The sequence below is a fragment of the Gallus gallus genome, chromosome 15 (assembly GCF_016699485.2).
Source record: "Gallus gallus isolate bGalGal1 chromosome 15, bGalGal1.mat.broiler.GRCg7b, whole genome shotgun sequence".
Lineage (NCBI taxonomy): Eukaryota > Metazoa > Chordata > Aves > Galliformes > Phasianidae > Gallus > Gallus gallus.
In genome coordinates, this window is record NC_052546.1 from 596,164 (window position 1) to 622,416 (window position 26,253).

Sequence of the window (26,253 nt, forward strand, 5' to 3'; positions counted from 1 at the left end):
TGGCAATGGTGGGAAACTGTAATGAAACGGGCAGCGCAAGGCTGGCGGCCCCGCAGTGATCACAGAGTTCTGCCAGAAGCCTCCAGCAGAACGGGAAAGCGAGCACCTCTCCTTGCAGCCTGCTGCTGCAAAAGGAGCAGCTTTGTAGCACCTGCAACACGGTCTCGGCAGGGCAGCAGTCCTCACCACACCACCTCCTTGCAATCAAAAGCTCCTTTCTTTCACAATAATCTCCATTCCAATGTATTATGGAAAACCATTTTACTCTTATGGAGTTCATTAAACTGCAACAGCTCCAGCAACACTGTGAATTTTGCAGCTTAGCAATGTGCTGCAGCAGATGGTACATAAAAGGGGTCGATGCCCCTTCGCCAGGAAGAGGCCAGCCCAGGAGAAGCAGCAAACTGCAGCCCGGCCCCAGCAGCTCAGCTGCAGGAAAGCACCGCACAGCTCCAGGAATCGCATCTGGCTTCGTACCCTGCAGAGCGCTGCAGAAACCCCCCGCTATTCTTTATCTGAATTTCAACTTCCTATGGTTTAACAAGGATGGAATCATATCCGCAGAGATCCCCGAGTTCCTCACAAGCGTCTTAAAACATAGGAAAGAATCATTTCCTTGCACGACAATCGCTGCCGTAATGCTGTGATCCTGGCAATCACAGCTGAGGGTCAAACACAAGTATCCAAAAGACAATAAAAGCATTTAATTGCAAAACTCGTTACCAAAAACTTTTTACAGCAATTTCCTATAAATGGAGACTTTAAGCTCTTCAACCACTGATACCAATGTACTGGTTACAAAGATGACAACAAAACCACCTCCTCAGCCAGAAGGGACGGTACTGCTGTGCTCTGAAAACAACCGAGGCGAACTGAGAAGTCCTGTTCAGGATCTGCTGCACTGCCTACAAGTGACAGTAACACACCTTACACCTCCCAGGCTGGCATTTCTGCACTCCGTAAGGCCTTTTGTAAGCATCCTAACAGTGTGGCTATGGAAGGAAATATCTGAGATGCCTATGCAAGGAGCAGCCCTCGGGGATGGCTAAAAAAAATGCTGTGATGCTGTTTCTGTTCCCACTCAACTGCTCCAGGCTGTCAGTTCTGGACCCAGAGGGCAGCTCTGAAGCAGGGATGCCTGGCCTCCCAGCAGCCCAGGGGCTCCAGAAAGGCCAGCTGCCAGAGGAACATGCGGTGCTGCTGCAGCAGGCACACTGCTCACTGCTCAGCCTCACTGCTTCCCAGGCTGCTAGAGATCATGTGGGTGCAGACACAGCTCATTTCAGAGTGAGCAAGGCCCTGTGGAGACTGACAGCAGTCAATCCAGCCAGGAGGCAAGAGGAAAAGATGGAATCGGTCCTTGCTGAGAACAAGCAAAAGGCAGCTGGAAGGGAGAGGCAGGACAGGCTTCTCCCCTCCACAGAGCCTTCCAGCAGCTCGGGTGCTTCCCCAGCACATCAATTCATCTGGCAGGCCTGGCTTGCCTGGAAATGACTACCTGTAAATGAAGCTCTTTCACAACGTAGCTGTTATTGAGGCAGCATCCTGGAAGGCTGGGCTCTGCCTGGGCTGCTGCTGGCTATGCAGAGAAAGGCTCCAGCTAATCCCCAGCGGAGCTGTGCTGCCTGCTCAGCTGAACAACAACAAAAAGGCCTTCGAGAAAGATGCAGTTGGGGAGAATGCAGATCTCCAGAAAACAAAGCCACATTAACCAGCTTTAACAAAGCAGCAGTTTTCTTCCACGGTGAATGGTGCCTTCCATGGTGCCTTCCCTCTCCCCAGGACAGATTGTCTTTCGGGCTCTTCAGGGACACGTGGGAGGCCGCCTCTTCTTTTTCACTGTGCTGCTCCAGTGCTAGGCTCCCTGCACAGCTACCAGGAGCTGAAGTCCCCAAAGCCTGTGCTCTTTTTCTCTTTCTTCGCAGCTGTGCTTGTTGAGGGCCCATCATCTTCCATGCTGCGCTTCCTGGAGCCAAAATGAAAACACCCCTTAGGGACTATTTACTGTTTGGTGGGAGCAGGGCAGCTGGCTGCCTTGGCTCTCCCTGCAACAGCTACACTGGAGCCAGCTATGAATCAGAGAGGAGTGCGCACCCTGGGCTGGCAAAGCAGGGCTGTGGCTTCTGGCTCACCCAAACAGTCTGCAGGGATGGCTCGTGTCAGGCTTTGAACACTTCCAGGAATGTGTTCAAACCCCAGCAGGTTCTCCAGGTCAGAGCAGAAGATTTAACAGCAGCACTTTTTTAGCAGTCACTGAAAGTTTGAGCCATAAGTGCTCCCCCCACTTCTCACCCATGCTTGTGGAAGCAGAAGGATTTATGAGGAACTAGGTGTAAAGCAGCTGGCTGAGTCTGTTCCTTGTGCGTGGCATGTTGCAGTCACTACTGCTATTCCCAGCTCACCTTCAGCAGAGCTTACAGCCCCATGGAAATGCTACATGGCCAGGTCACGTCAGATAGCAGCAGCCAAGAGGGAGAAACCTGAGCCAAAGGTCTGCTGTGCCCTCCTGAAGGCAGGCTGCAGTGAGTGAAGGACCAGGAAAGAAACGTCCCTTCTGTACAGCTGGTAACAGTGAAGAATGACAGTTTTATGCTGAAGACAATATTTTAAGGTCCAAGCAATATTCTGTAACCAAAATGCTTTACTGAGATGCACATGGAGCTGACCTACGTGGACTGCCATATTTTTGTTCTCACAGTTATGCAAATGCCTGTAAGTCACACAGGCACATAGAAGCTGACTAAGTTGCTGTCCAAATCTGTGTACACACAAATACATGCCTTTATGCAGTAGGCAGACAATAGTATTTTTGCAAATGCTGTTCTAGAAGTCTGCTAAAAATCAAGTGGAAGGCATTCATTCTAATTTATCCAAAGCTGACACTAGGCTGCAGCTGAGGCAGCATTCATTCTGTGCTGTCTTCAGGAAAGCAAGAGATGCTGCCAACCCCAGTGGGTGTACAAAGGGTATCTGGGAGAGGGTGCTTTGGGACAAGCCTGTACAACCTGCCAGGTACTCTGAAGCTCCCATGGCAAGCCTGGTAACCTGTTGGCTGCACAGGGAATCAGATCAGCAGACTGATGCAGGTTTAAGGCAGCAAAAGGAAAAGATATCCATGGGACAGTGGCCCTAAGAACTAGCTGGACAAGGGGAAGAGACCAGAATAAAAGGTGGAGGAGGAAGTGACAGTACAGTTCCTACTTAAGGACTTCTGCATTGTGGACACATATCTACAATTGTGAAGCGTGCACACACTGCTGAGGACCAACTCAGCCATGTTCAAGTAAGTGCTGAAAAAAAAAAAGCTCAGATAACTTTCAGTTTTGAATAATAACAGAACTAGAGGGATCTCCAACTCCTGCATGACAGCATCTTTGCAAAGCTTGCTGGCACTAAGCAAACATCTGTCCTGTTCCAGAGCTCTAGCAGGTAGCCCTGAGAAACAGCAATGGACAGGGTCAGCATCCAGCAGGAAAGGCAGCTAAAACTGAGCAAAGATGAGCTGGGCAGGGAACTTACGCTGCAGCCATGTTAATGTATTTTCCAATCCCCTGCCGGTAAGTTTTAGGAGCCTGGACCTCCTTCTTCAGTGGGACCACCTCAGCTTTTGTTTTGGCTGCTTCTTCTTCCAGCTGAACCTTCTCTCTTTCTGCAGCAACCTGTGGGAAGCAGAGTGCAGTCTGTTACAACAGCTCGTCCAGAGTGAGGAGACCATGACTGTAGTTCTTTGAAACTCTACAGCACTCTAAGACAGCAATCAGCACTGCTGCAATTACAGGGTTGGCTTTAGGAAACGGACCTCAAGTGCCACTACAAACCTGCTGTCTGCAGCCATTACAACAAAACTTCTCTTTCTCAACTCCACCCATAGCAGGCATTTGGGAAGGAAGCTATTGTTAAGAGTGAGGAGGGGAGCCGTGCCAGCCTGAGCTCCAAAGACCTCTCAGCTGAAACAGCAGCGGTGCTCCCTGCACACAATGCAATGTAAGGAGCAGCTGTTCCCCCTTACCTTGTGCCCCTCTGGGCCAGGGCCTCCCACATGTAGGGGGAGGTGCAAAGAAGAGGCACAGGAGAAGTATATGGTCTCCACAAGGGATCAACTGGGGCAAAAACTGAAGTCACTGAGCTACAAAGTTCTCAGAAGAAGAGCTTTGGCCTATCAGATGAGAGAACACCACCCTCACCTGCGCATCTGCCTCCTCATACGGGTCAACAAAAACGGTTGTTGCCTGGATTCGTATTTCCTCCTGTGAGCAGAAGAGGAGAACATTGACTCTGGTTAAATCTGCCCCACGCTCTCCTTTGGGGAAGCAGCAGCAGCAGAGTGACCACACCATGCAGGGCCAGAGATGCTCGCTATCCCCGCACAGCTCCTGGCACTTCCCACTCACCTTGGGACGGTCCGTCTTCGGGTCACTTTCCACATTCTCCATAGCAGTCAGAGTCTCAAAGCCACCAACCACTCTGAGAGAGAAAGACAACTTCCAGCTGTCACAGCATCACCAAAACATTCCCACACTCCCACATCCAACACCGTCTCTGCCCACCCACTGTACCAGATTCTTCTACCACTGTGTTTGGGGGAAGGGCAATCAGCAACTGTAACTGGAAGACTTAAGATAATGTCATGCAGGACAGAAGGTAAGATTTTTTTCCTCAAATCTGGGATTTGAGTTTAAGTTTAGACACAGTAAGGAAATGTAAAATATTCAGAGAGAATGCAAAGACATCTCCCCCAAACGGGGCAGCCTTTTAGTGCTCAGAAATCAGCCAGATGGAGAAGGAGCGACTGCGGACAGCTGCCTGTGCAAGAAAAAACAAATCCACTGCAAAATGGGTTCATTTGCTAGTGTTACAGCCAGAAGTTTGTATCTCATTTGTTACTACAATGCGCTTTGAGAACTAAACCAGACTGGGTCAAGAAAGCAAATGTTTTCCTTAACTTCCCATTTTTTGCTTGCAGCGATGAACCTGGGGGGGCTTTGGAAAAGCAGCAGAGCATCACATCGTGGACCCCTCATCACGGGCTGTATTTAAGAGGATCCCTGGCCACTCATTTTTCAAGACAACGTATCCAAATATTTGCTTTGAAGCATTAAAAAAAGGCTGAAGACTTCTGGACTGTTGGTGCTTTTTTCCTACTCCCTCCTCACCCAAAAAAGAAGCATGGAACAATGGGAAAATTCCAGAAAAGGATATTTTAAAAGGATAAATGGGGTGATCCAGATAATTTTAAGCCTGTCCTCCTGGCATCTATCCCAGCAAAATAACGGAATAGTGGAGACAGGACATGATTAAGAAAGGAAATAAGTAACGGCAATCAACAAGGTTTTGTTGAAAACAGTCTGCCAGACAGCCTTCTACCTCTGAGCCACCAGATGTGGTTAGAGGGGATACCAGCGGCAGTGGAACGGCCTTCTGGAAGCTGCTGATATTTTGATGGGGAAACCAGAACGATGCAAACACAGCACGCGTTACATCAAAAATCCAGCTGGCAGGTGTGAAAATCTGCCTTCAAATAGGAGCCACTGAGCCGGTTTGTTTCCAAGGGATCCTGCTGGGATCACCTCTTGGTCCCAAGATATTTATCGGTTTTATCCACATCATCATCCCCAATTAAATGTGAAAATGGCTATACTTAGAACAGCAGCAAATAAAGCCCACTGATGCCGGGGGAATCCAGAGCCCTTAGGAAGGCAGGCTGTAGCTGGACAACATCTGTGTTAACACAGCCAGGCCACATGGCCAGCAACCAAAACCACAGCCCCTATGAATGTCTGTGGGACAAGGAGGAGCAGCCCTAATTCTGCACAGTGCTCCTCCCGGAGCCAGAGCAGCTCAGGAGCTGTGCAGTGAGAGGGCAGGGCCTGCTGCCCAGGGAGCCCAGTGCTGCATCTCACTGCACCACCTGGGTAACACTGCACTAAAGATGACCAACATAAAGACCCGGCTGCAGAAAGCACTGCTGAGTTCCAGAGGCTGCTGCTAAGCACCTGCCTGAACAGAGGTCCCTGCAAACACTTTGCTGTTGTTTGAGCATTCCAGTCCTCCCTATTCCCCAAAGGTGTGTCAATATTCTGTAATCAGGCCGTGACTTCTAAGAGCAATTAAAAAAACATGTATGCAGGCCAGAACAGATGCATCCATTTGCAGCCGGAGATATCGCACTGCGGAACCTCCTGAGAGCAGAGGGGGTTTGACAACCCTGCATTGGCTTCAGCAACTTCGTAATAAAAACTCAATTTCAAAACCCTCCTCGGGCCAATATCAGATCTACTTTTAATACCAATGATTAACACACAGCCTAAGATACATTCACTGTATTTTAATTGCCCCTAAAGGAAACTTCTGATTTAATATTGGAGGATTTTCTAGCCGACAGCTCCATTCATTATCTGCCCGTGTGTTTCCATTTAATTAGGTTCTGATAATTTAAAATAGTCAGATCAGCTGTGCAGTAGCAATTCAATGGAGTAATCCCTTCGCCCATAGCTAGACTTCCCACAACATTACCCCTAACGCATTTTGGCAGCGCTCACAAGTCTTCACTCGCCGCGCTAATTGAACGTTATTGGAATACTTTGTCACCTGCACGCTTTACATCGGTGATCGATGTGCCATCCACAGGTCAGCAGTGAAGGAACGAGAGACCACCTGCTTGACGTGGTTAGAAAGCATCAGGAGAGCAGACAAAGATATCATCCTCAGGATGGTTTGGTGGCTTTTAGACCCACTGTTCAGATGTCAGCAACAATCAAACAGAAATTGCCAGTCAGCACTTCTTATAGGACCTTTGTTGTTCTACTGCCTTCTATCACTTTTCCTGTTAGTGGTAAAGATTGCATTGAGATAAAAGAATCTGTATGACGTGTTGCGAAGTTCAGACACCAAATCAACCCCACTCACAACTGCGGACGTGTCCTGCGGGGAGGCAGCGCTGCGGGGGGGCGGCTGCCAGCACTTCCTTTTGTCTGCAGCACCAGCAGCCAGCTAAACATGCTGGCTTTTGGTGCTTTGGTGGTGGTGCCTCCAGTGACAAGCTGGTCCTTTGGTGCCAACTGATGCAAAGAAAAGTCAGCTCTGGTTCCAGACAGCAACTTCCCTTCATTTCATGTATCATTTCTAGCAAGGGTGCTCCTCCTTTACAAGCAGTGGCACCACGCCGTTCTCACCTCGCTGCAGCTGTGGGCCTGCACAGCAGGTCATTCTCTTTCCTTCTTCAGCTTCTTTTCTCCACAACACAGAACTGTGTTCTTTCACACCCCTGCCTCTAACACCTTCCACAGAAGTATAGCCACGCACGTTGCAGCATCAGTGCAGTGAGCTCTCGATACTGCTTTGTGTCTTTCCATACTGTGATAAAACTGCTCATAGAAATGAATTTGAATACAAGCCAGGAGCTGAGAGAAGACAGCCCTGACCAGAAGAACTGGAAATAATTCCCAGGTTAATTTTGCTCAGGGAACCCACGCCAAGGATTGGGCCCTGCTGAGGTGCTTCCAGAAAGGACAAGGTCTGATCACACCGCACGTCACTGCAATCTGGGCAACGCACCCATCAGGAACCTTGTGGCTAGATGCAAACAATCCTGCAGAACTCTCTGATTCATCAAGTGGGGCGCTGACACACGTCGGCTCTCAAAACACGGCGTGTTGTCACTGTCAGACCTCGGGGCGTTACTCCGCACTGCTACAGTCAGAGCGGCAGACGCAGCGTCTCGGGGCGCGCACCGCCATCACTGCAGCAATTCCCCCACAGCCGGAGACCAAACCGGCACTTGTGGGCATTCTCTGCCAGCCCCATAACACACACCCTGCACTTAAGAAGAAAGGCCCACAGACATGTGGCCAAAAAAAGCCCACACAGGTTACATGTAGGAAAGACCATCAGATCAGTACATTAAAGCACTAAAAAGCCTTCTAGGATGAGAGGCACTACTTAACATTACTCAGATAACCCACTAACTTTGAAGAGATGAAACCTGCAGCATTAATAACTGCGAGTCTCAGCATGAAGAGCCCTGCAGACCGTTTGCATTAAGGCAGAAGGTAAAGGCCGTGGGCTCAGGCTGTGCGTGCAGCAGTCATGGAGCACTGAGGGCAGCGCTGCCACCCGGCGGGTCGGCACACAGGGGAGGCAGAAGGGCAGAAATGAGCTTCCCTGCTGCACTGTCTGTGGCTCTGTTCCTCAGACAAGGTGCCATGCATGCTTTGTCCTAAACAGACCGTGCAAGTTTCTGTGAGGCTTAAACAGCAGTGCAGATGACAACCCACAATGGAAAAGCTGACACCTTCAAGACACCATCTATATGAGCACAAGCAGTGAAACTGAGGGTTTGCTGTCTGTGTCCAGTAGATGCTGAACAGAGAAATGATGATCTCATCTATATATTTAGCTCAGTGTCCCTGAGACAGCTTGTTGTGCTTTTAGAGGAGCTTGACAAACGTTGCATTGCATTCACACGTGGGGGACGAGGTAGGTACATTTACATTTTTTCTGTTAAAGAAGTACTGAAAAATATGCTCTTACCAATGCGATGCCATTTCACTGAACACTGAGCTAAGCGAGCACTGGAAATCTTTGCATCTCAAATGTAGAGATGTTATTTAAAAACCTACCTCACATTATCACTCCTTTATTTGCAAACCAGTAACTGTCTGGCAGCCACTGCCAAAGCCTTTGCACAAAGTGAGAGAGAAACGTGGAGAAAGCTGCATTCATTTGCAACATGCCAAGGAACTCTCACTGCTACACCAGCGTTGTTCCTACAGAGCACTGCAGCTCCCGAGCAGCCCCACAGCCATTCACACACGGACTTGCTTGTTCTCAAACTCTTATTTGGAGGAGCTGCAGAAGCTGCGCCTTACGCAGTGCTGGCAGTGCTCGGGGACGGTGGGGTTTCCTGACCAGAGGACGAAACAAGAACAACGTCTGGTCCTTCTCAAAAAAACAAAACACCACAGCTCTAAACTAGGAACAGAAACCAGAAAGAAACGTTGCTTTGTAAATACGTTCTGCACTCAAGCTTATTTTTATATTAAAACATAAGAGTATGTGCATTTATATACACAGAGAACAATACATAAAGGCACAAACACACATACTCTCAGGACAAAATGTTTTCTATTATACACCCAAACCGAAATGGAGCGAGCAATTCCAACCTGCCACAAGGATGTAGTCATCAAAACACCTCAGCCTCTCCTAAGGGCTTAAGATGGGAAGCGAAACACAGTAATGGAAAGCAACAAAACAGTAAAGCAACCTGGAGAAAAGCATCTGGAAACCAGACTCAGCAGATGAACCTGGAGCTTCCCGGCTCAGAAGCTGCTGGGGTACACTGATCCACAGCACACGGAATGTTACATGTAGAAACAAACACTGCACCACTGGATCGTACCTGGGTACCTCAATGCACTGTAGCAGCTTTACATGGCTATCACTTTAGAGGACAAGAGCACTAAGTAGGTTAGGGGATATTAAATGCAATGATGCTTATCCAAGGGGAGTAACCTTTCTGCCACAAAAGCATCTGACAAGGGGAGGAGGAAAGGAAGAGAAGGCTGAGCTGAGCGTGTCAGCTACTGACAGGTGACAGTTTTTCCTTTGCTCCCTCTTTTGCCCTTCTTTCCATCTCGCTGCATACCCACAGCCTGCGCTCACTGCCCCGCCTGTCCTTCGCTTCACCCACAATTTGGACAGCAAACATTGCTCCCCTCCTGCTGGTCAAAACAGTTTTATCACTTTTCACTATCATTCCAAACATGGGCTTTCCCTTTGGTTTTGGAATGGGCTCCCCAGGATATCCATGAGGCATTTAATTTTCTTCAGGGCATTCTTCTTCCTTGCTTCAAAAGAAAGTGCAAACTGCTGGTGAAAGGGAAGCTGAAAGGGGTCGGTACAGTAACATCCCTGCACCTGCGTGCACTCCTTTATCTACTCACATAGCCAGCTCTCTGGCACAGATAGTGTTTCTATTTCTACTTACAAGGATCAGATGAACTTGGTGTCTGATCCATGGGACTTATGAGCCTCTGGAGCAATAGAAAATAAAAATAACACAGATGGGATATGCTCATTTCTAGATTTCATAAGGCATGTAAGACAGGAATGCAAGTCCAGTAGTGCCCCCGTAGCTCACGCAGCTCACGCAGGTTGAACTCCTGCGAGCAGCACAGGCGGGGGAGCTCCCTCACACAGCAGCACAGAAGGGCAGCAATGAGGACCTTCCCTTTGCAGCAATCACCTGGAAATACTTACAGTCCTCTCTCTGTATGATACACAAGAGCAAACTCAAGACAGTTGCTCTACATTATCTGAGTTCCTAAACCTCTTACCAGCCAGCTAGAAACCAACAAAAGCCACCGGTTAGATTTCAAGTTAATTACAGCATTCTCTAAATCGGGGGAAACGGTAATTACTGGAAGTGGTAATTATGAAGTTAATCGAGGCAGCTCTGCTGGAGCAGGAAGTCCACGCAGCCTGCAGCACACCTCCTAGGAAGGCTTCCTTCTCTTACTCTGCTGCATTTGGTTTTGCTCCCCATCTATGCCAAACGATCTCCTTCAGTTTCAGTAACAACTGCCCTCATTATTGCCACAGCGTGCAACACTCGTGTGACAAGATGCTCACCATGTCCTCCAGTTCCAGCTTCCTCCCAAAACTGAACAATCCCTGTGCATGAGGCCAGGCCGTGCCACCCCTACAGGACATCGCTGCCTGCAGCTGGCATGTTTGAGAAACACGCTGAACAGCCAAACATCCAACTCCTAACAGCTGCTGCTGTGCAGACACTGCGCTTCAAACCAGTGGGGGCACGAACAAAAGGCAGCTCTCAAGGGAAGGAACGTGTCAGTGCTCCATCCCACAGAGGAAAGAAAAAAGGGTAAGTATGAAATTCCTGCTGGAAAGTTCTACACAAATTACAAACAGGTCGAATTCTGCTCTCAGAGATTTGTATGTGACACTTATTAACATGAACCAAAGATGTACAGAAATGGCTGAGGTCAGAGCTGAGTTCTGGGTTTTTAGGTTTTATATTAACTGAAATAAGTAATCTTTAAGTCTACGTGAAAGTCACAACAGGCCAGTAAACAGGCAGTTGAGATGGTCCAACATAACATTTGTGGAAACAAAGACTTCTGATTTCGTGGGTTCTTTCTGTTCTTAACCCTACATATTTCTTGATATGCTTTCCAGATATTATTGTACTCTACAGTCTAAGATCAGATACAGTCACCAAATCCTGGAAACACCCAGGATCTAAAATAGCAAGTTCCACTAGAGATACCATCTCTTCAATCTTCTGGCTTTGATGGTTTTTAAAACAATGAAGTTCCCTTGCTGTATTAGCGCCACTAATACCTTATTTGTGTATGTATAGATACAGATACACACACACACATACACAGATGTTATACCAATGATCACTGTCAGAAATAAAATAATACAGTGAAAACGAAAAAAAGGGGCCCAAAGATGTAAGATATGCAGCAGCACAATCCTCAGTGCCATGGTGAGCAGTGCTGGCATGAATAATTGCCTGGCTGACAGCTCCTAAGAGGACGAAAGCAATGCTGAGGAGGTAATTTCTTGTGCCCTGGCAATTAGCGGGCACAAATACTAACACGGTTGGTTACATGATGGGGATTACTTTTTCCCGACTCCCTAGACAACCAGGCACAGAAAGGAAATAAGGCAATATACAGTGATGGAAAGAGGGGAAAAAAAAGCAGAGTCTGATGACTGGCACCGAAGAGATGCTGGCCTCCTAATCACAACCAAGGGAACTGGACTGTAAGCAAGGATTTTGCTACAGTTCAATTGCAAGAGTCAGCAGATTATTCTCTCTAGGTTTTGGACACACTGGAAGATATCTGTTAAGCTGCTTCTCATGGTATCTTCCACTTACCTTCCAAACACTGTATGCTTCTTGTCCAAATAAGCGCAAGAACGGAACGTGATAAAGCTGGAAAGAATAGAAATGTAGGGGTTAGCATGTTATCTCATTGAGACTCAGCAATCACCAGCTATGCTGAAAAACAGAAAGTGTATGGAACAGCCCTCTGCAAAGAGAGAGGGATCTTGCTTTTTGGGAGTCCCACTGGCTAAACACCCCTTAATTCCTCTGTGCTGTGGGTTTTGCCTTGGATTTGTGAGTTTGGATTTCTCATTCTTATATCTTACCAACATTCCCAAACAGTACTCCAAACACACTGGTTTGCACAGTGTCCAAAAATAACGTGGGCATCTGCCTCCTTGGTCAGGCAGGCTTCGGAAAGTCCACGGCAGGACAGTGACACATGGCTGCTGCTCAGTGAGGATACTTCTTGTGCATGACTGGGAGTTTGGACTAAGCAAATTCAGTCATACAACACAACAATCTTCTGCCAGTGTAAACTTCTACCTCTTTGAACATCTAGTACTTGCAACTTCTTTTCCATTGCATTGCCCTATCTGTGATCCATTTCTCCTCTGGGTGGAACAGATTTGTGCTTCAGGTACAAACATGGCACTTAAAAGCGTCAAAAGTGAGGAAAATCTGTGAAACTTGGGTTTATAATTTATTGGATTTTTTTAACAGGGGGGAAGGGTATTTTTAAACTTAAGCTCAGTAACTGAAATGCCAAATCCAAAACAGTTCTTACTACTAAAACCTTTCTCTGAAGTTTGATGCTTCTTTAGAAGATTTGGACTACAAGTGTATGAGACAGAGGTTTCCACTTTGTGGTCTGCAGACCATGATGGCCCATGCTGGCTGGACACGCAGTGCTGGCTCTCCTCTCTGACTCCATCTGTTACACTACATTAGAGACAGCTAAAAATACATAAACATTCCAAAAGTACTTTTCCATATAAGTCACTGCCTCAGGAAGTTATATGATTGCATATAGGAGGGGCTGCAATCTGCTAGACGATCTATTAAAACATAGCTTGCCCAAAGGAAAGCTTTGTGATGCTGTGCAAATGCAAACTCCCACACAGGGTGTGTGTTACAACTTAGTTTTGTGCAAAGGTTCTTCGTCTCACTTTGTTCCCAGATATTCAATCTGTAGACCATCAGTTGGTCACTTAGATGCAATACAGTAATAGAAATTGTAATAAAAAAATCTGAGGAGAAGTAAATATACAGAGAAGGCTTTGTGAATGTCACTGCAGTTAAAATGAAATTAAGGACCATGGAATTAACACTTGGTGCCAGAAGTCTCTAAACACTGCCTAGGAAGCTTTAAAAATATGGGCTGCTGGAGTCTTGCAAGACTTTGTATTTATGGGAACTTCGTATCTCATATGCAAATTGTATGGAAACACATAATCACCTGCACAGCAGCAGATGACGTGACTCAATACAGCACATCATTCATGAACCGTCTCACTTGTATCTTGACCCCCTGCCTCTCCTTGTTAATATTCTTTTACAGCCTCTGCTCTTCCCTAATTTAGCACCTGAGTGCTGGCAGTAACATTCAAATCCAAAATAGGCTTCACAGCAACTGGACCCTGCACACATGCTCAAGCTTAAGCACGTGAGTAAGCCTATTAGGGGCCTCGAGACAAGCACCTGTGTTTAGTTAAATTTAACCATGCTGTTGCACAGCTACCCAGCCATACTCATGCAGACCAACAGCAAGGCTCCCCTCCATTGCTCCCCAGCCCCAGTACACAGAGCTGCACACACACTTTCCTCTGAGCTTCCCAAGAGAGGTACAACTTTTTTCTTAGAGAGCGACCGAGATGGAGTTGGCTCAAAGGGACACGGGACATTTTCCAAAGACTGCAGGCAAACCTCTGTGCTTCTGTCACACTGAAAGGACGTTATTACATCTTCAGTATTTTTAAATCTCAACCGTTGTTCTTTCTCCTTCTTTACATCATTCACTGTGCCCCTCATTTTAGCCCTCCCTCCCTCTGGTACACTGAACACCAACTCCTTTCCTACCCCAGACTCTGCGCTCTGCCATTTTGTATGCTACACATAAGAGCAGTGCAGAACTGTTCTTATTTAGAAATGGGCCAGCAAAAAAAGAAGCAACGTTTCTAAGGTGTTTGGTTCATTTCATTAAAGCCTTTCAAAAAGTCAGTATGGGACTAAATCTAAAGAGAGCAGAGAGGTACAATGATTTCACAGGAATAGCAATGGGGCTGCATAAGAAAAAATGAAAACTGCAAACCATAAAACAGAGGAGGTAAATGGATGATGCCACGAGCCTACAGGTTCACACTGCTCTCAGACTGAGTAACAGCAGCTGCAGCCACCCTGATTGCAATATGCAACACCCGACAATATTTCACTTGACTGAACTTTAAGGAGCAGCCCATAAAACGTCATTTATTTTCTTCCCAGCACAAGGCACAACATCTGGAGGGAAACAGTAAAATACAAACTGCAAGTGACTACTTACAACTGTGATTTGTTTGTGTTAGGTCCTGAATTGGCCATACTAAGAATACCACGTCCTGTATGGGACAAGTTGGGCTTGAATTCATCTTTAAATGGTTTTCCCCAATAAGATTCTCCTCCTGAAGAAAAAGAAAAGTTGATAGATGAAATGTTTGTTTTCATTAGCTTCCCAATACATCTTACATCAGAGACACTGGCAGTAAATTCCAAGTTTCTGAGGCTTCTGATCGCTCTGTCCGTAATACATTCCTACCTCATCCCTATGACTAGGCTAGTATCTGAGCACGCCCTTGAAATCAGATGTCTGTAACCAGCAATACAATCCTGTGCCTCCACACCACTATTATCTGCAACAGATGAGACTGTTTATCAGCACCATTATATATCATGTGGCAAAGAACTGCCAAGATTCATTTATTTTTACCGCCTATCCACCACAGTTTTTCTTTTTTGAGACATTAAATCTTCAAGTGTGGCTGACTGAAAAACACAGGGAGCAAAGAATTACTAATTTAATTGCACTCTGGATATAGCACTGCTTCCAAAAATAGAACATCAGGGAGATGAAATATGTTTACAGCATCATCTAAGAATAGAGACTACAAGCTCAAAAGCTTAATTCCTGGATAAATAATGAAAAATGATGATTTATATTCCTTCAAAATAAATAGATATCTTGGACTGAATACATGGATGATGTAAACACTTAAATACAATTAAGTCCATGGATGATACAACTTTGCACCAGCCACAGACGCACCCCTCCAAGACTGATTTCTCTGTCTGTGGATAGAAAGAGGGTCTGTGAGACTCCTCCTGGCTGTCATTTTTACATTATTTATGACAGACCTGACATTTTCATTTGCACTTTCCTCCAGGATCATTCTTAATAAGAAAAACGAAGGCTGAGATGAGTCACAGTTTTACAGTCAAATCCATAATCTTGTTTGACAAAGCATGAAGAATATATCACCTTAGGACAGGATTAAAAATAAAACAAACAGAAGTACCCAGACAGGCAGCAAAGGCTGGTCCATCCACAGAGCCACTCGAGGGTCCTCTCGAGTCACCATATCGCTTACAAAGCAGAGGTCAGTAAAAGACCTGCAGCGTGCAGTGGCTATTTGCACACATGACACACAAAAGCTATTTGATGACACAGCTGCATGGACAAGCAGCAAATTAAATGAGCGTACAACAAATTCCTACTGAAAACCATGTGTGGAAAATCACAAGTGTGCATCAAACGAGAGCGGAGTTTCAGATGATAGCGCGAGAACAACGAATCACAGGTGGACAGCTGTGAGTGGAATTGACTAACCCAGCAATTTGGGAAGAGACTGACCCACTTAAAAACCCAATTAACCATGTTCAAAAGACTTATTAATAGAGTTGAGCGCTGCCCGCTCTGCAGTTTTACAAGAGGCAGCAAAAGGGGACAAATCCTACAGGACTTTTTGTAACCAGGAGGAGAGAAGGAGCCATTACTTCAGCTCAATTACATCAGCTCGATTCTGTACAACAACCTCCTCCCACAGCGGCTGTAAGGGGCACGGTAACGCCGCAGCACACCCTGCCTCATGGAGACGGATCCCAGCACCAGCTCTTCTGGCCACATGGTGTTCAGCCTACTACAAAATGCCAACATTTCTCTTTGATAACAATTATCCCTGTGTGTTCCTATGGGAGGTTACTCATGCAGTGCCCACTACCTGCCTCGTTCTGTAGTTGTACACAAACAAGCAGGGATCAGAATGCAGCAGGGCTCCATGTGCTGCCCGAAACCAGCAGCACACCTGCACAGCATGCAGGCCCCACCAGCTGCACCGTGCTCTGTATTCCTCTCCCACTTTGCCTGGCTCAGCTCCACCCGTCCCACTGCAGCCATCCGGACGCAGCCTGCAGCCCTGTGGCCCCACTCCTCCCCAGCACTGCAGCTCTCACCCCTCACACACTTCCACCCTCGGACACACTCATGTCTCCCTTCAAGAAACAGGTAATGTTGCTTCAGAGGATCTCCTGAAGGAACTCCCCATCATTTGCAAAGCAGATGCACTATCAGTCTAACCTAGAGGCGTGTTTGTCGCCTAGAACTTCTCAAATATGCAAACATAAGCAGATGCAATGGAGACAGCATGTAGCAGCAAGTGGGCAAAGCCCTGAGCCCGCTGCACCTTTTAGCAGGCTTTCAGCAGACGCTGGAATGACAGCCTCGTCAAGCTGCTGCAGGTGGGTGGAATGGACCCTGGAATGGACCCTGCAGCCTCATTGGTGAGAAAATAATTCAGTAAGCATGGGAAAAACAGTGTGTGACACAACAGACTGCAGTGCTCACAGACAGGAGTAATGAACCATCACCTTTTGGTTCTGGAATATTTATTTTTGCACGATTTGGTTTCAGATCATGCACTGAGGGTCAGAACTAACCTCACGCGTAGGATGGCCAACTTTGGTTCACTCCAGTTCTGCGGACACAAACGCTAACGTTTCAGCAGACAGCTCCAGCCCCAAGGCCTGCCTGCCCAGCAGCTGCAGGGAGAGCAGAGAAGTGCAGGCGCCCTGCAGGCCAGGGCTGTGTGCGCGAGGCCTGGCAGCACGGGGAGGTGGGGATGCAGCAAAGATGCTGAGACACCAAAGACCACCATAGATAGGAATAGATAGAATTGGAATGATTCTATTTTATTCTTCAAACACAAAAACCAAAGGTTTTCCCCCTAAATTAAAAATAGCCAATTAAAAATTGCTGCTAGTCAAACTGTTCCTGGCCTCTGGAATTGTTCCAAGCTTCAAGCATCTGCATGAAGCAGCAGGTTAGAAGATGGCGAGTCAAAAGGACTATGTTTTTAATTACTGAAACCCAGGATCACTTTCTCCCTGAAAATTAAGCACAACTCCCTCATTAGCCTACTGGTATAGCACCAGTGCCTAATGCTCAGCCAGCACAGCCTGGAACAGGAATTTTAGATCCTTGCATTTTGCTTTATATAGCAGAGCTGAATGTAAGCTTGGGAAAACAGCTCACAGGCCGCAAGCCAGCTGCTAATAAAGATGAGGCACTCTGAAGTATCGAACAGATTTTATTGTGTTTATTCTCAGCATGGCTGGGAGGCATGGATGTGCCTCCTCCACCACGGCTGCAGGCAGAGCAGGAGGAGGTGGAACCATGTGGTCATTCCCTGCACATGCCATAAGGGGAGCAGACTCCTCCTTTATCCCCCCGATTTTCCTCCGACGGAGCACAGAATCACTATGATGCAAAATCTGAACCCAAAGCCAACTTCCCTGACCAGAGGCAAAGCCCATGGAAAACAGGAATCATGCCTGGGCGTTCCATTCACACTGGGCAGCGCTGTGGCACTCACCTGCCTGCTGCTTTGCCCCCAGATAAGATAATCTGTCACAGTGGAATTGTGTGCCCGCTGCACTTGAAATGCTATTGAGCTGCTATTACAAGTGCTGTAAAATACTTTGGGGACTTCTGTGCTAAAATCAAAGGGGTTCACAAGGGAGCAGGCAAGGCGTCACCCCGGCACTTTCTGGACTGGGACTGGGAACGCGACAGCCGAGCTGCGACTGCGCCCTGCAGCATGGCCGGTTACCCAGCCTCATTTCCGCATCTTGCACTAACAGGAAAGGTGAATAGGTATCAATCACACGTTAGTAAGTACAGAAGTCATATTTTCAGATTGTATTTTTAACTGAAAATAGCTTTGGTAGTCTCTCCCTTCGAACTTTTCCAGTAATCACCTATTTCATTATTATTTTTGATGAATGTACAGAACTTGCATAACTTTTATGCACAGAACCGAGGGATGCACCTAAGGCTTCAGAAGTGTAACATTCCAAAAGCCAGGTGTGGGCTGGGAATCATCATTCATGGCAACTGTGATTTTAAGTAAATCCTTCCTTCTTCTGGCATAAAAATTGCTAAGCAGTGGTAAGGAAGTGGGAGGGCTCTGATTCACAAAGATGATGGCTTACTTTCTGTAATGTTCTTGTCATTTGGAACAGTGAGGTACATAACAACATCTGACACTTCCATAGAGCTTTCCAAGAGAGATTCTTGAATCACTGTGCAAATACGAAAGCCTGAGTTCATCCAGTAAGTGCTTCTCTTCTTTCACACAAGGAGACACAGTACTTTTAACCCACATATCCGAGGGGCTGCAATCTAAATGGAGCGTACTGCACCAGTTAAGAAGGCCACACTCTTGTCCTTTTGCTGAACTTCAGGCATGCCAGAGAAGAGTTCTACAACTGGTGACATTTTAGTATCTTTCCCTGCTAGGAAATCACACTGCAGAACTGACCAAGACTGACCACAGTCTCTCTGCTAGCAACAGTTCAGAGGAGGGGAAAAAAGTGCTTTGCTTTGCTCCGCACAAACCAAAATGCACTATGAGCCTCCTCTGTGTCTTTCTGGATTCAGCAATGGACAGAGGAAAACCCAACCTGATCCATTACATCTTCTAACAGGATGCGAGTAGCTGAAAAATGCCTGCACTGCTTTAAAAATGGGATGTCTTGGACACAGTTCTCCCCTTTTCATACAAAGGGTTTGGGATATTAAACCTGTTTTTCCTACATGCAAATTGTCTTCTATTATTTGGAACACTGAAAATACAGAGCAGCTGTTCCATTTGCACTACTGTGAGCTAGACCGAATTACTCACTGAGTTCAACCAATTTGCTGTTAAGAACAGCAGGAAAAGATACATCACAAATGTAAAATTCATTTTCAAATAATTAATCATTACAAAGAATGACCATGACTCAGCTTACTGCTCTGAATGCTGCTTCTACAGATGGGTTTTTCTGTTAAAGAAAAGAAAGAAGCCGCTGCAGCACAAGACAATTTCTCCCAGTAGTCTTATGAAATTTGAAGTTGATGGCTGCAGAAAACTAGTTTGGTCCTCTAAATCAGTGTCAAACTTACAGGACAGTGTATCCAACTCCTCTGGCAATGTAGGTCTGCTGGATAAGCTAAATTAAAATTCAATTCCTCACTCTTTCTAGCATGGTATCAACTTCCAGATGCCATCATCTACATTTCTACCCTTCTTCCATCCCAAGGTTAACTGTTAAGTACCAGTGATCAGTCCTTCACGTGCCAGCCAAGTTGGAACTTTTAAAGAGGGTTTAAAGAATTGATACCAAATTAAGAGGTGAAATTTCAGCACACAGCTGGAGGTGTTACAATAGATGCTAGCACTGAATACTGGCTAAAAGAGGCACACGCATGAAGTTAACGTTGGCTTGTAGACACCTCACAGTGTGCAAGGTACGCCAATGGGGAGCAAAGCCTGCCTGACTGCCTACACTGCGAGCTGCCTAAGCTGCTTCATGTAAGCACTAAGCACACAGGCACAGGAGTGCAAGATAAGTCAGGTAGCTCACCAGACTGCCTGTTTAGTACATTTTCTTGCAACACTACTATTAGCACATTAGATAAATGATTAATAAGGTTATTTAAAGTGCAGTTATGTTCAGAACATCAAAACCATTTAGTGACCATAGCGTCAACAAATGTGCAACACTGTCATATTATTTTGATGTACACTGTTCACTTTATTGGAACTTGAATAGCCTTGACAGTTGTTTGCAAGACACCTTGTCCACAGTATACTCATATTTAATTAAGAATGACAAGGAGAAAAACAAGATGGAAAAGTCTAGAGGTCATTATACTCCTTTTTAAAAATAACTCACAGAGGAGTTGTTTCTCCTATGCTCTTATTTGTTCTTTTTTTTTTTTTTTTTTTTTTACCCTTTGGTCTTACACTTCCTACTTCCTTTGCCAGTGGAGCTGAGTATTGACCTTCAGAACAGCGGCCCTGCCAGCCTCCTGCCAACCGTTACTTGTGCTGCCCCACAATACTTCTGCCATTTGCACATACAGTGACAAGAACAACACCAGCAAGTTCATTTTCACTTCACAGCAAGATCTGAACTCTGCCCTGCAGAAGGGCAAAAGCTGCCTCCATCAATCCATTACATTTCTCCAGCCTCCTGGTATCTCTTTAATTCCTCATTTTAGAAGATGTTCCTAATTACATCTTTTGGGATTTGAACTGAAACTTCCCCTCTAACAAAATCAAATCACAATTCTTTTGACAGTCCACACAAATACAGCAACAAAGCTTGTTAACAGGCTTTTGCCAACAAGACTCAGCATATTTAATTCCTGTCTTAGAGCATGCAACTGTCGAGGTTTAAGTGTTGGGCAACTCACACTAACATTATTTACAAAGTAAGCAGTGCTAAAGAATTACAAAGACATCCTTTTTATGGATGGTCTGTGAGCACACACAGAAGAATACAGTGCTTGTGCTGTATGTATGAACTAGAATAAAAATGCACAGAACTCCACAAGGGCAGACAAGGAGCTGTAGAGGCTGGTGACATCTACAAGCAAGTAGGTAAAATGTACAAGTGGATAACGAGTAAATGCGCAGCACTAATTAGAACTACTAGATGATACCAATTCAACAGCACAGTGCCTTAAGTGAAAACAGTTTACTTAACTCAAACACAGCCTTACCTGTTCCTGTTCCAGTTGGATCACCTCCTTGAATCTGCAGAATTACAATAAAACCAATAGGTTACACATATATCTGTGCAAAAGACATTAAATACAAGCTATAAAAGTCAATTCTGCTTCACATTCTTCCTCCTGTACTAAGTAACATTGACAAGTCAGCATCAAGGAAGCCATTACTACTTATTTGGAGCTTCTTTTATCAGCTGGCTGTCACCTCCTGTGTTACTTACCCAAGAGAAAAATGATAGTTTTATGAAAATAATAGGTCTCCTGGGTAAATAAGGAAAATAAACAGTCTCAAATGGGTTAATCAGACCATCCTTTCCACTATGTACTAGAGTATAACCTGCTTTTTAACTGATGATGTATTGCTTTTGGAACTGAAAGGGCTTTATATATTGCTACCAATCCAACACGATGCAAAGGAAATAAATGAGGAGATGCGGAATGTATTCAAATCCATATTTTATAGTATCCTTCTCACTACCTGAATGGGAAAATTCCCACATGAAAACATTCACAACAACAAATTTAATCACTAATATACATACACATAATATTCTGTAGTCCAGTGCCAGTAAAGGGAGTGTGACACAACTAGCTATACAGTAATAGCACACAAGCACAATTTTAATGGTGGGTTTAACTACTAACCAAGATAAATAGTCCTGCCAGAAGGAAAAAGCTTTTCTTTTTGTAGGATGGCACGATGGAATATAACACCCAGTGATGTCCTCTGAGGGATGCATGCTGCCTTCAGGATCAGGTTGCTAATTCTTTTGAAAGGAAGTTACAGAACAGCTACAGCACCCTAAGCTCCCTGGACTGTACCTATGTAAACAAAGGTCGTATTTCCAGGCCTTCCAATGGACTGCAGTAGCAGTAAGATGTCTCAAGGACTCCTTGTCTTCTAACATTTGGCAAATCTCAATGTAAAATTAAAAATGTAATGGAAAAACTATTAACTAGGCATGGTGAGTAACCAAATCTAAGTTTTAAATCTGAGAAGCAGACTTTTGAATGCAAAACATGCCTCCTCAGTCTATCAAAATGAGTTATTAGACACATCTTGCCCTGAAAGACTCTAAATCATTTCCATAGAATTACATCTTGATATCTTTGTAATAGCTTGATATCTTTATTAAAGTATGTATCTTTATTAAAGCCTTATGTATGCTCACAAAATGTGATTAACATATTGATAATTACTTAAACTCATAAAATACTGATTACAGTGGTCCAAATTCAGCCAATTGTGTGTGCTGATGGTGCTACAGCTGTTCTAATATTCCAAGTCAAGCATATGATTAAAATGACCAGCAAGTCTGAATTCATACTGTTCATCACTGTGTGATGGAGCTTCACCTGAACAAGAACACCTTTTCCTTCTTTCTACCAGCTGTGCTCAATATCATACAAAGGGAATAGTTTACAACTATATACAGAGCTTTCAAATACAAGTTGAATGCATAGATCTTTGACTACCAAAGTTAACTTTCTGGTTCACTAACTGCTCTTTAAGCCCTTTATATCCTGGAGCGCTCTCGGGAAAGGATGACGTGAGAGCATCCAAGCACCACAACCTGAATCAGAAATTTAGCTACTTGCTGATGCTTCATCTGAATGAGATTTCAATAGGATGCAGAATTACATATGCAAATTAGCATTTTCCTCCCTTTCTGTTCATTAACCACTCACCTGCAGCTTGAGGAAGATAACAAGAGCCTTGCCAAGGTAATGACTCTCAAAGGCTTTGTCTGGATGCCAATGATGTTGTCTAATAGTGTTAGTCAGAAACAGCAGTTACTAAGACTTGTAACTACAAATTTAGTAAGCTGGGACAATCCAAGTTCTGGAGGTATATTTTAATATGCTTCTAATGCAAAGAAGATACTAAAACTCAAGCTGAGTAAGTATTTTGAGAGCAGTGTATACTGTGTATTAAAAAGGACTTGGTCAATACTCACCACAAAATTACGAATTGACCTGTGGAAAATTGTCCCATCGTAGTAGTTCTTTTTGCACAGTTTGATGAAATTTTCACAGGTTCGAGGTGTCTGAAAGACAAACAGAAGCCACACCTTTAGACATCAAATTGATCATCACACTATTTGTGAGAGTCACCTTCATTTGAGCCTTACAAAGAAACATGCAGAACTCCTGAAGAATGAGTCTCTGTCTCCACAGAAAGTAAACCCAATATATATATATATATATATGTATATAAAATATATATATATATATATATTTTTTTAAGTATTCTGAGTACTGTGTGTCTCTGGTATAAATTAAACCCAGACTTTCCAACTAACACAAAGAATTGCTGAACACTAACTCAGATAACACAGACTCCCAGCAGACATCACGATAGTGAGAGCAGGCATGCTCAGACTTCCAAGTAAGTTAGTTCTGTGATAATCCTGGTTCCAATGGGCACTCATCTCTCAAAGTAAGAAAGTGCCTGACTCCTCTACTTCACTATTGCAAATGAGCACATTGAAGCTAACTGGCAGAGAAGCATTTGGTGCTCTTCACAGCTTAGGACTAAAAATGGGACTGATCCCAGAAGACACCATTTTGAACATTGGTCAACCCACAGGAAAAATAGTTAAAAGACAAAAATCTTTGAAAATCTGGAAAAAAAAAAATCAACGTTGAAAACATTGCCCACTTCTAACTTCCTTTTACAGCGTAAATTAAAGCATCCAAACAGTGCCTTCTGAAAATCTCTGCTGTACACCAATCATACTCCCTCTGTAATCGTACAGATGCTCTTTTCTGCAGTATTAAAATACCTTCACACATATAAATCAGTGCAAACTACACATATAGAAACAACCTCTTTTCTATACTTGGACATGTTTTTTTTAGCTCCACAATGGATTATGTGCATAAACATGTTCCAGCTTTATCTAATGAAGCCCAAACATCTAACTAATCTGAGTTGTTACAGACTTTGAAAATATACTTATTGTTGTATGTGCTTGCAATAAAAGCCAACCCGAGTCATGACATCTGCAAACAAACACATTCAGGACTTGAAGCCTTGTTTTGAAATACACGGATTCATTAGTCTTACCACTAATCCGAAAGCTGCAAAAGGACAGAGAGAGACTTGGACATGCAATGTGAAGTGGCTTAAAAGCAAAAAAAGAAAGCGCAGGGATACATTTTTAAATAAGGCAAGTCTAATCGCAGTCTTTTAAGAGTGAAACAATCTCCATCTTTTTAGAAGTAGATCCATACAGTTATTCATCCTGAACCATTCATAACCTTCTCACCTAGAGCACAGTCATCCTAACCCCTGCATACACAGAAATATCCCTTAGTTATCCAAACTCTACCTCCCGCAGCATTAGGAACTCTTTAACAGTTTCTTCCTAATTATTCCGCAAATAGATAGGCAGTTCTCAGGTAACATAACTGGAAGAACAATCAGGTTCTAATCTTACACCAACTATAATCTCAGATTTCGTATGTACTTCATTACTGGGTTATAATGGCTGTGTTTTATAGCAGAATGGCACCAAGACGCACATTTTGGTAGTATCCCGAGGGCAACCTGTAAGCAGATATATTCCATTACAACCGTTTGAAGTAACAGGATGTTCTCCCATAGTTGCAATGTTTATGCAGCAATAGACTTTGAATTTAAAAACTTTTAATTGAACTGGACACACACACTGGAAAATCCTCCTTGTACACAACCTTCCAAGTCACATTCAACCCCTGAAGAATCATTTCTGTTGCATCTTCTTCCCTTACAAGATAATATTGCAACAACCTTGATCCCACAGCACTGCTACTAGTTCTCACTCATGAAGAATGTCAGAAAGGATGAAAATAAGACTAAAAATGTTCTTTTTGAATGAGAAATGGAAATCAGCAGCCTTTAGCCCAGGGCACTTTACCTCACAAGAACCGAGAGCTCTCTGGAGGGAAAGACGCCATTAATAAAAGTTCTCTGGGGGGAATACAGCAACTTGTAATTAATTTTTGAAGAGAAATGAGATCGGGCAGCAGCCTAAGTCCCTCACTGATCAGTACCAAACAGCTTTAAATACACACAAAGTGGATAACCCAAAACAGAACTGCAGTTTATTGTGAAGACGTGATCTGTCAAACACACATCAAAAAGCACTAACCACGGTAACGTGTTTTTCAGGCAGTACCTGTGCTGACCCTTCCCTTTAAATTGCTTTCCCGTTACATCTTTTTCTCAGAAATGGGCTTTTCAAATGCAACTACAGAAATACGTAGTGTACATGCAATGCAATAGCATTTCACTGCAAGGTTTTCTTTACATAATTCCCAGATTGGTTCCCATGGTCACCACAGGCATCATACAGATATGCTTGGCAGGTAAACAGTTCCTTAGCAACATCACCATTATCTTTCATGGTGCTCTGTTGTAGGGGCACAAGCAGAAAGTTTTGCATTCAATCGGTAATAAACCTCAGTTTCAGTCATGCAGTTCTCTACATATCAGATTATCTAATTTATCCAAAGCAGTCAATGCTCTTGCCAAATCTCCCACTGCCAGGCACATCTCAGTAGCTCCTGTAAGCAGCGCCCGGTCCAAAGGAGAAGAAAAGGGCTCGAGGTCTGTGCAGAACAAAGCTGCATTCTGCACCGACCACACAAACATAACCAGACTTTGAAGCCTTTGTTCCAGCTACAAACACTGATGAAAAATGTGTGTAAACAAACCCATCTTTGATACCTGAGCGTGAGACCTCGTGGAAGATGTGAAACTCTCAGTCTTGGGATAGCAGTGTGCCCACTATTTCAGATACTGCTCCCCACCACCCCTCACACTGCTGTGGAAGGCAGGATGGCACTCAGATGAACAACGTTCTGCAGGCACAGCTGCTTTCTTGTTGGTTCACTGCTGCCCATGGACTCCAGGCTCTCTCTTTACTTCTGGCCGTTCTCGTCCCAACATAAACAGCAGCAGTTAACACCTCCCTTTTTATTCTTTTTACATTAAGCAGGAAATTATTTATATTATTTGATCCTGCTCTGATCTAGATATACATGTATGAAAGTCAAGGCAAAAACGTCACCTTCCTTTGTAATCCTGTTGATTGGAAAGTCAACAACAGGAAAAAGGTTATGTTTAAATCAACTTCAATGGTTTCTCGTAAATCCACAGTGATATTCTCAGGAAGCCAAACTGAAAAACTGGGAAAGCTTTTCTCTCCAAAGAGTGTGGTAGGACAGAGCTGGGAAACCCTCCTTCCTCTTGTCCTGACAGGAGAACAAAAGCCAACCTGCCTCTGCACCACGGCCTTCCCATTAAAGACACTTC

General features: G+C 44.7%; 1 protein-coding gene and 1 long non-coding RNA gene across 4 annotated transcripts in view; one reads left to right on the plus strand and one right to left on the minus strand.

The window, feature by feature from the left end:
- Positions 1–682: 682 nt before the first annotated feature.
- Positions 683–26,253, minus strand: part of PPIL2 (peptidylprolyl isomerase like 2) — a 57,163-nt gene continuing 31,592 nt past the window's right edge. Inside the window, exons 13-20 of one of the 3 annotated variants that reach the window (NM_001030653.2) lie at positions 22,910–22,999; positions 20,943–20,976; positions 14,403–14,520; positions 11,912–11,968; positions 4,392–4,464; positions 4,185–4,247; positions 3,520–3,659; positions 683–1,966 (exon numbers count right to left, since the gene is read on the minus strand). In NM_001030653.2, the coding sequence (NP_001025824.2) occupies positions 1,873–1,966; positions 3,520–3,659; positions 4,185–4,247; positions 4,392–4,464; positions 11,912–11,968; positions 14,403–14,520; positions 20,943–20,976; positions 22,910–22,999 (669 nt within the window). In that variant the 3' untranslated portion in view covers positions 683–1,872. Of the gene's footprint in view, positions 3,436–3,519; positions 3,660–4,184; positions 4,248–4,391; positions 4,465–11,911; positions 11,969–14,402; positions 14,521–20,942; positions 20,977–22,909; positions 23,000–26,253 lie in introns of all 3 variants that reach the window. The other 2 variants (XM_015275237.4, NM_001397854.1) reach the window with 2 other exon arrangements.
- Positions 2,869–6,255, plus strand: LOC107051621. The gene is made up of 2 exons (XR_001463292.3): positions 2,869–4,641; positions 4,964–6,255. It is a non-coding gene; the product is annotated as an uncharacterized LOC107051621 (long non-coding RNA).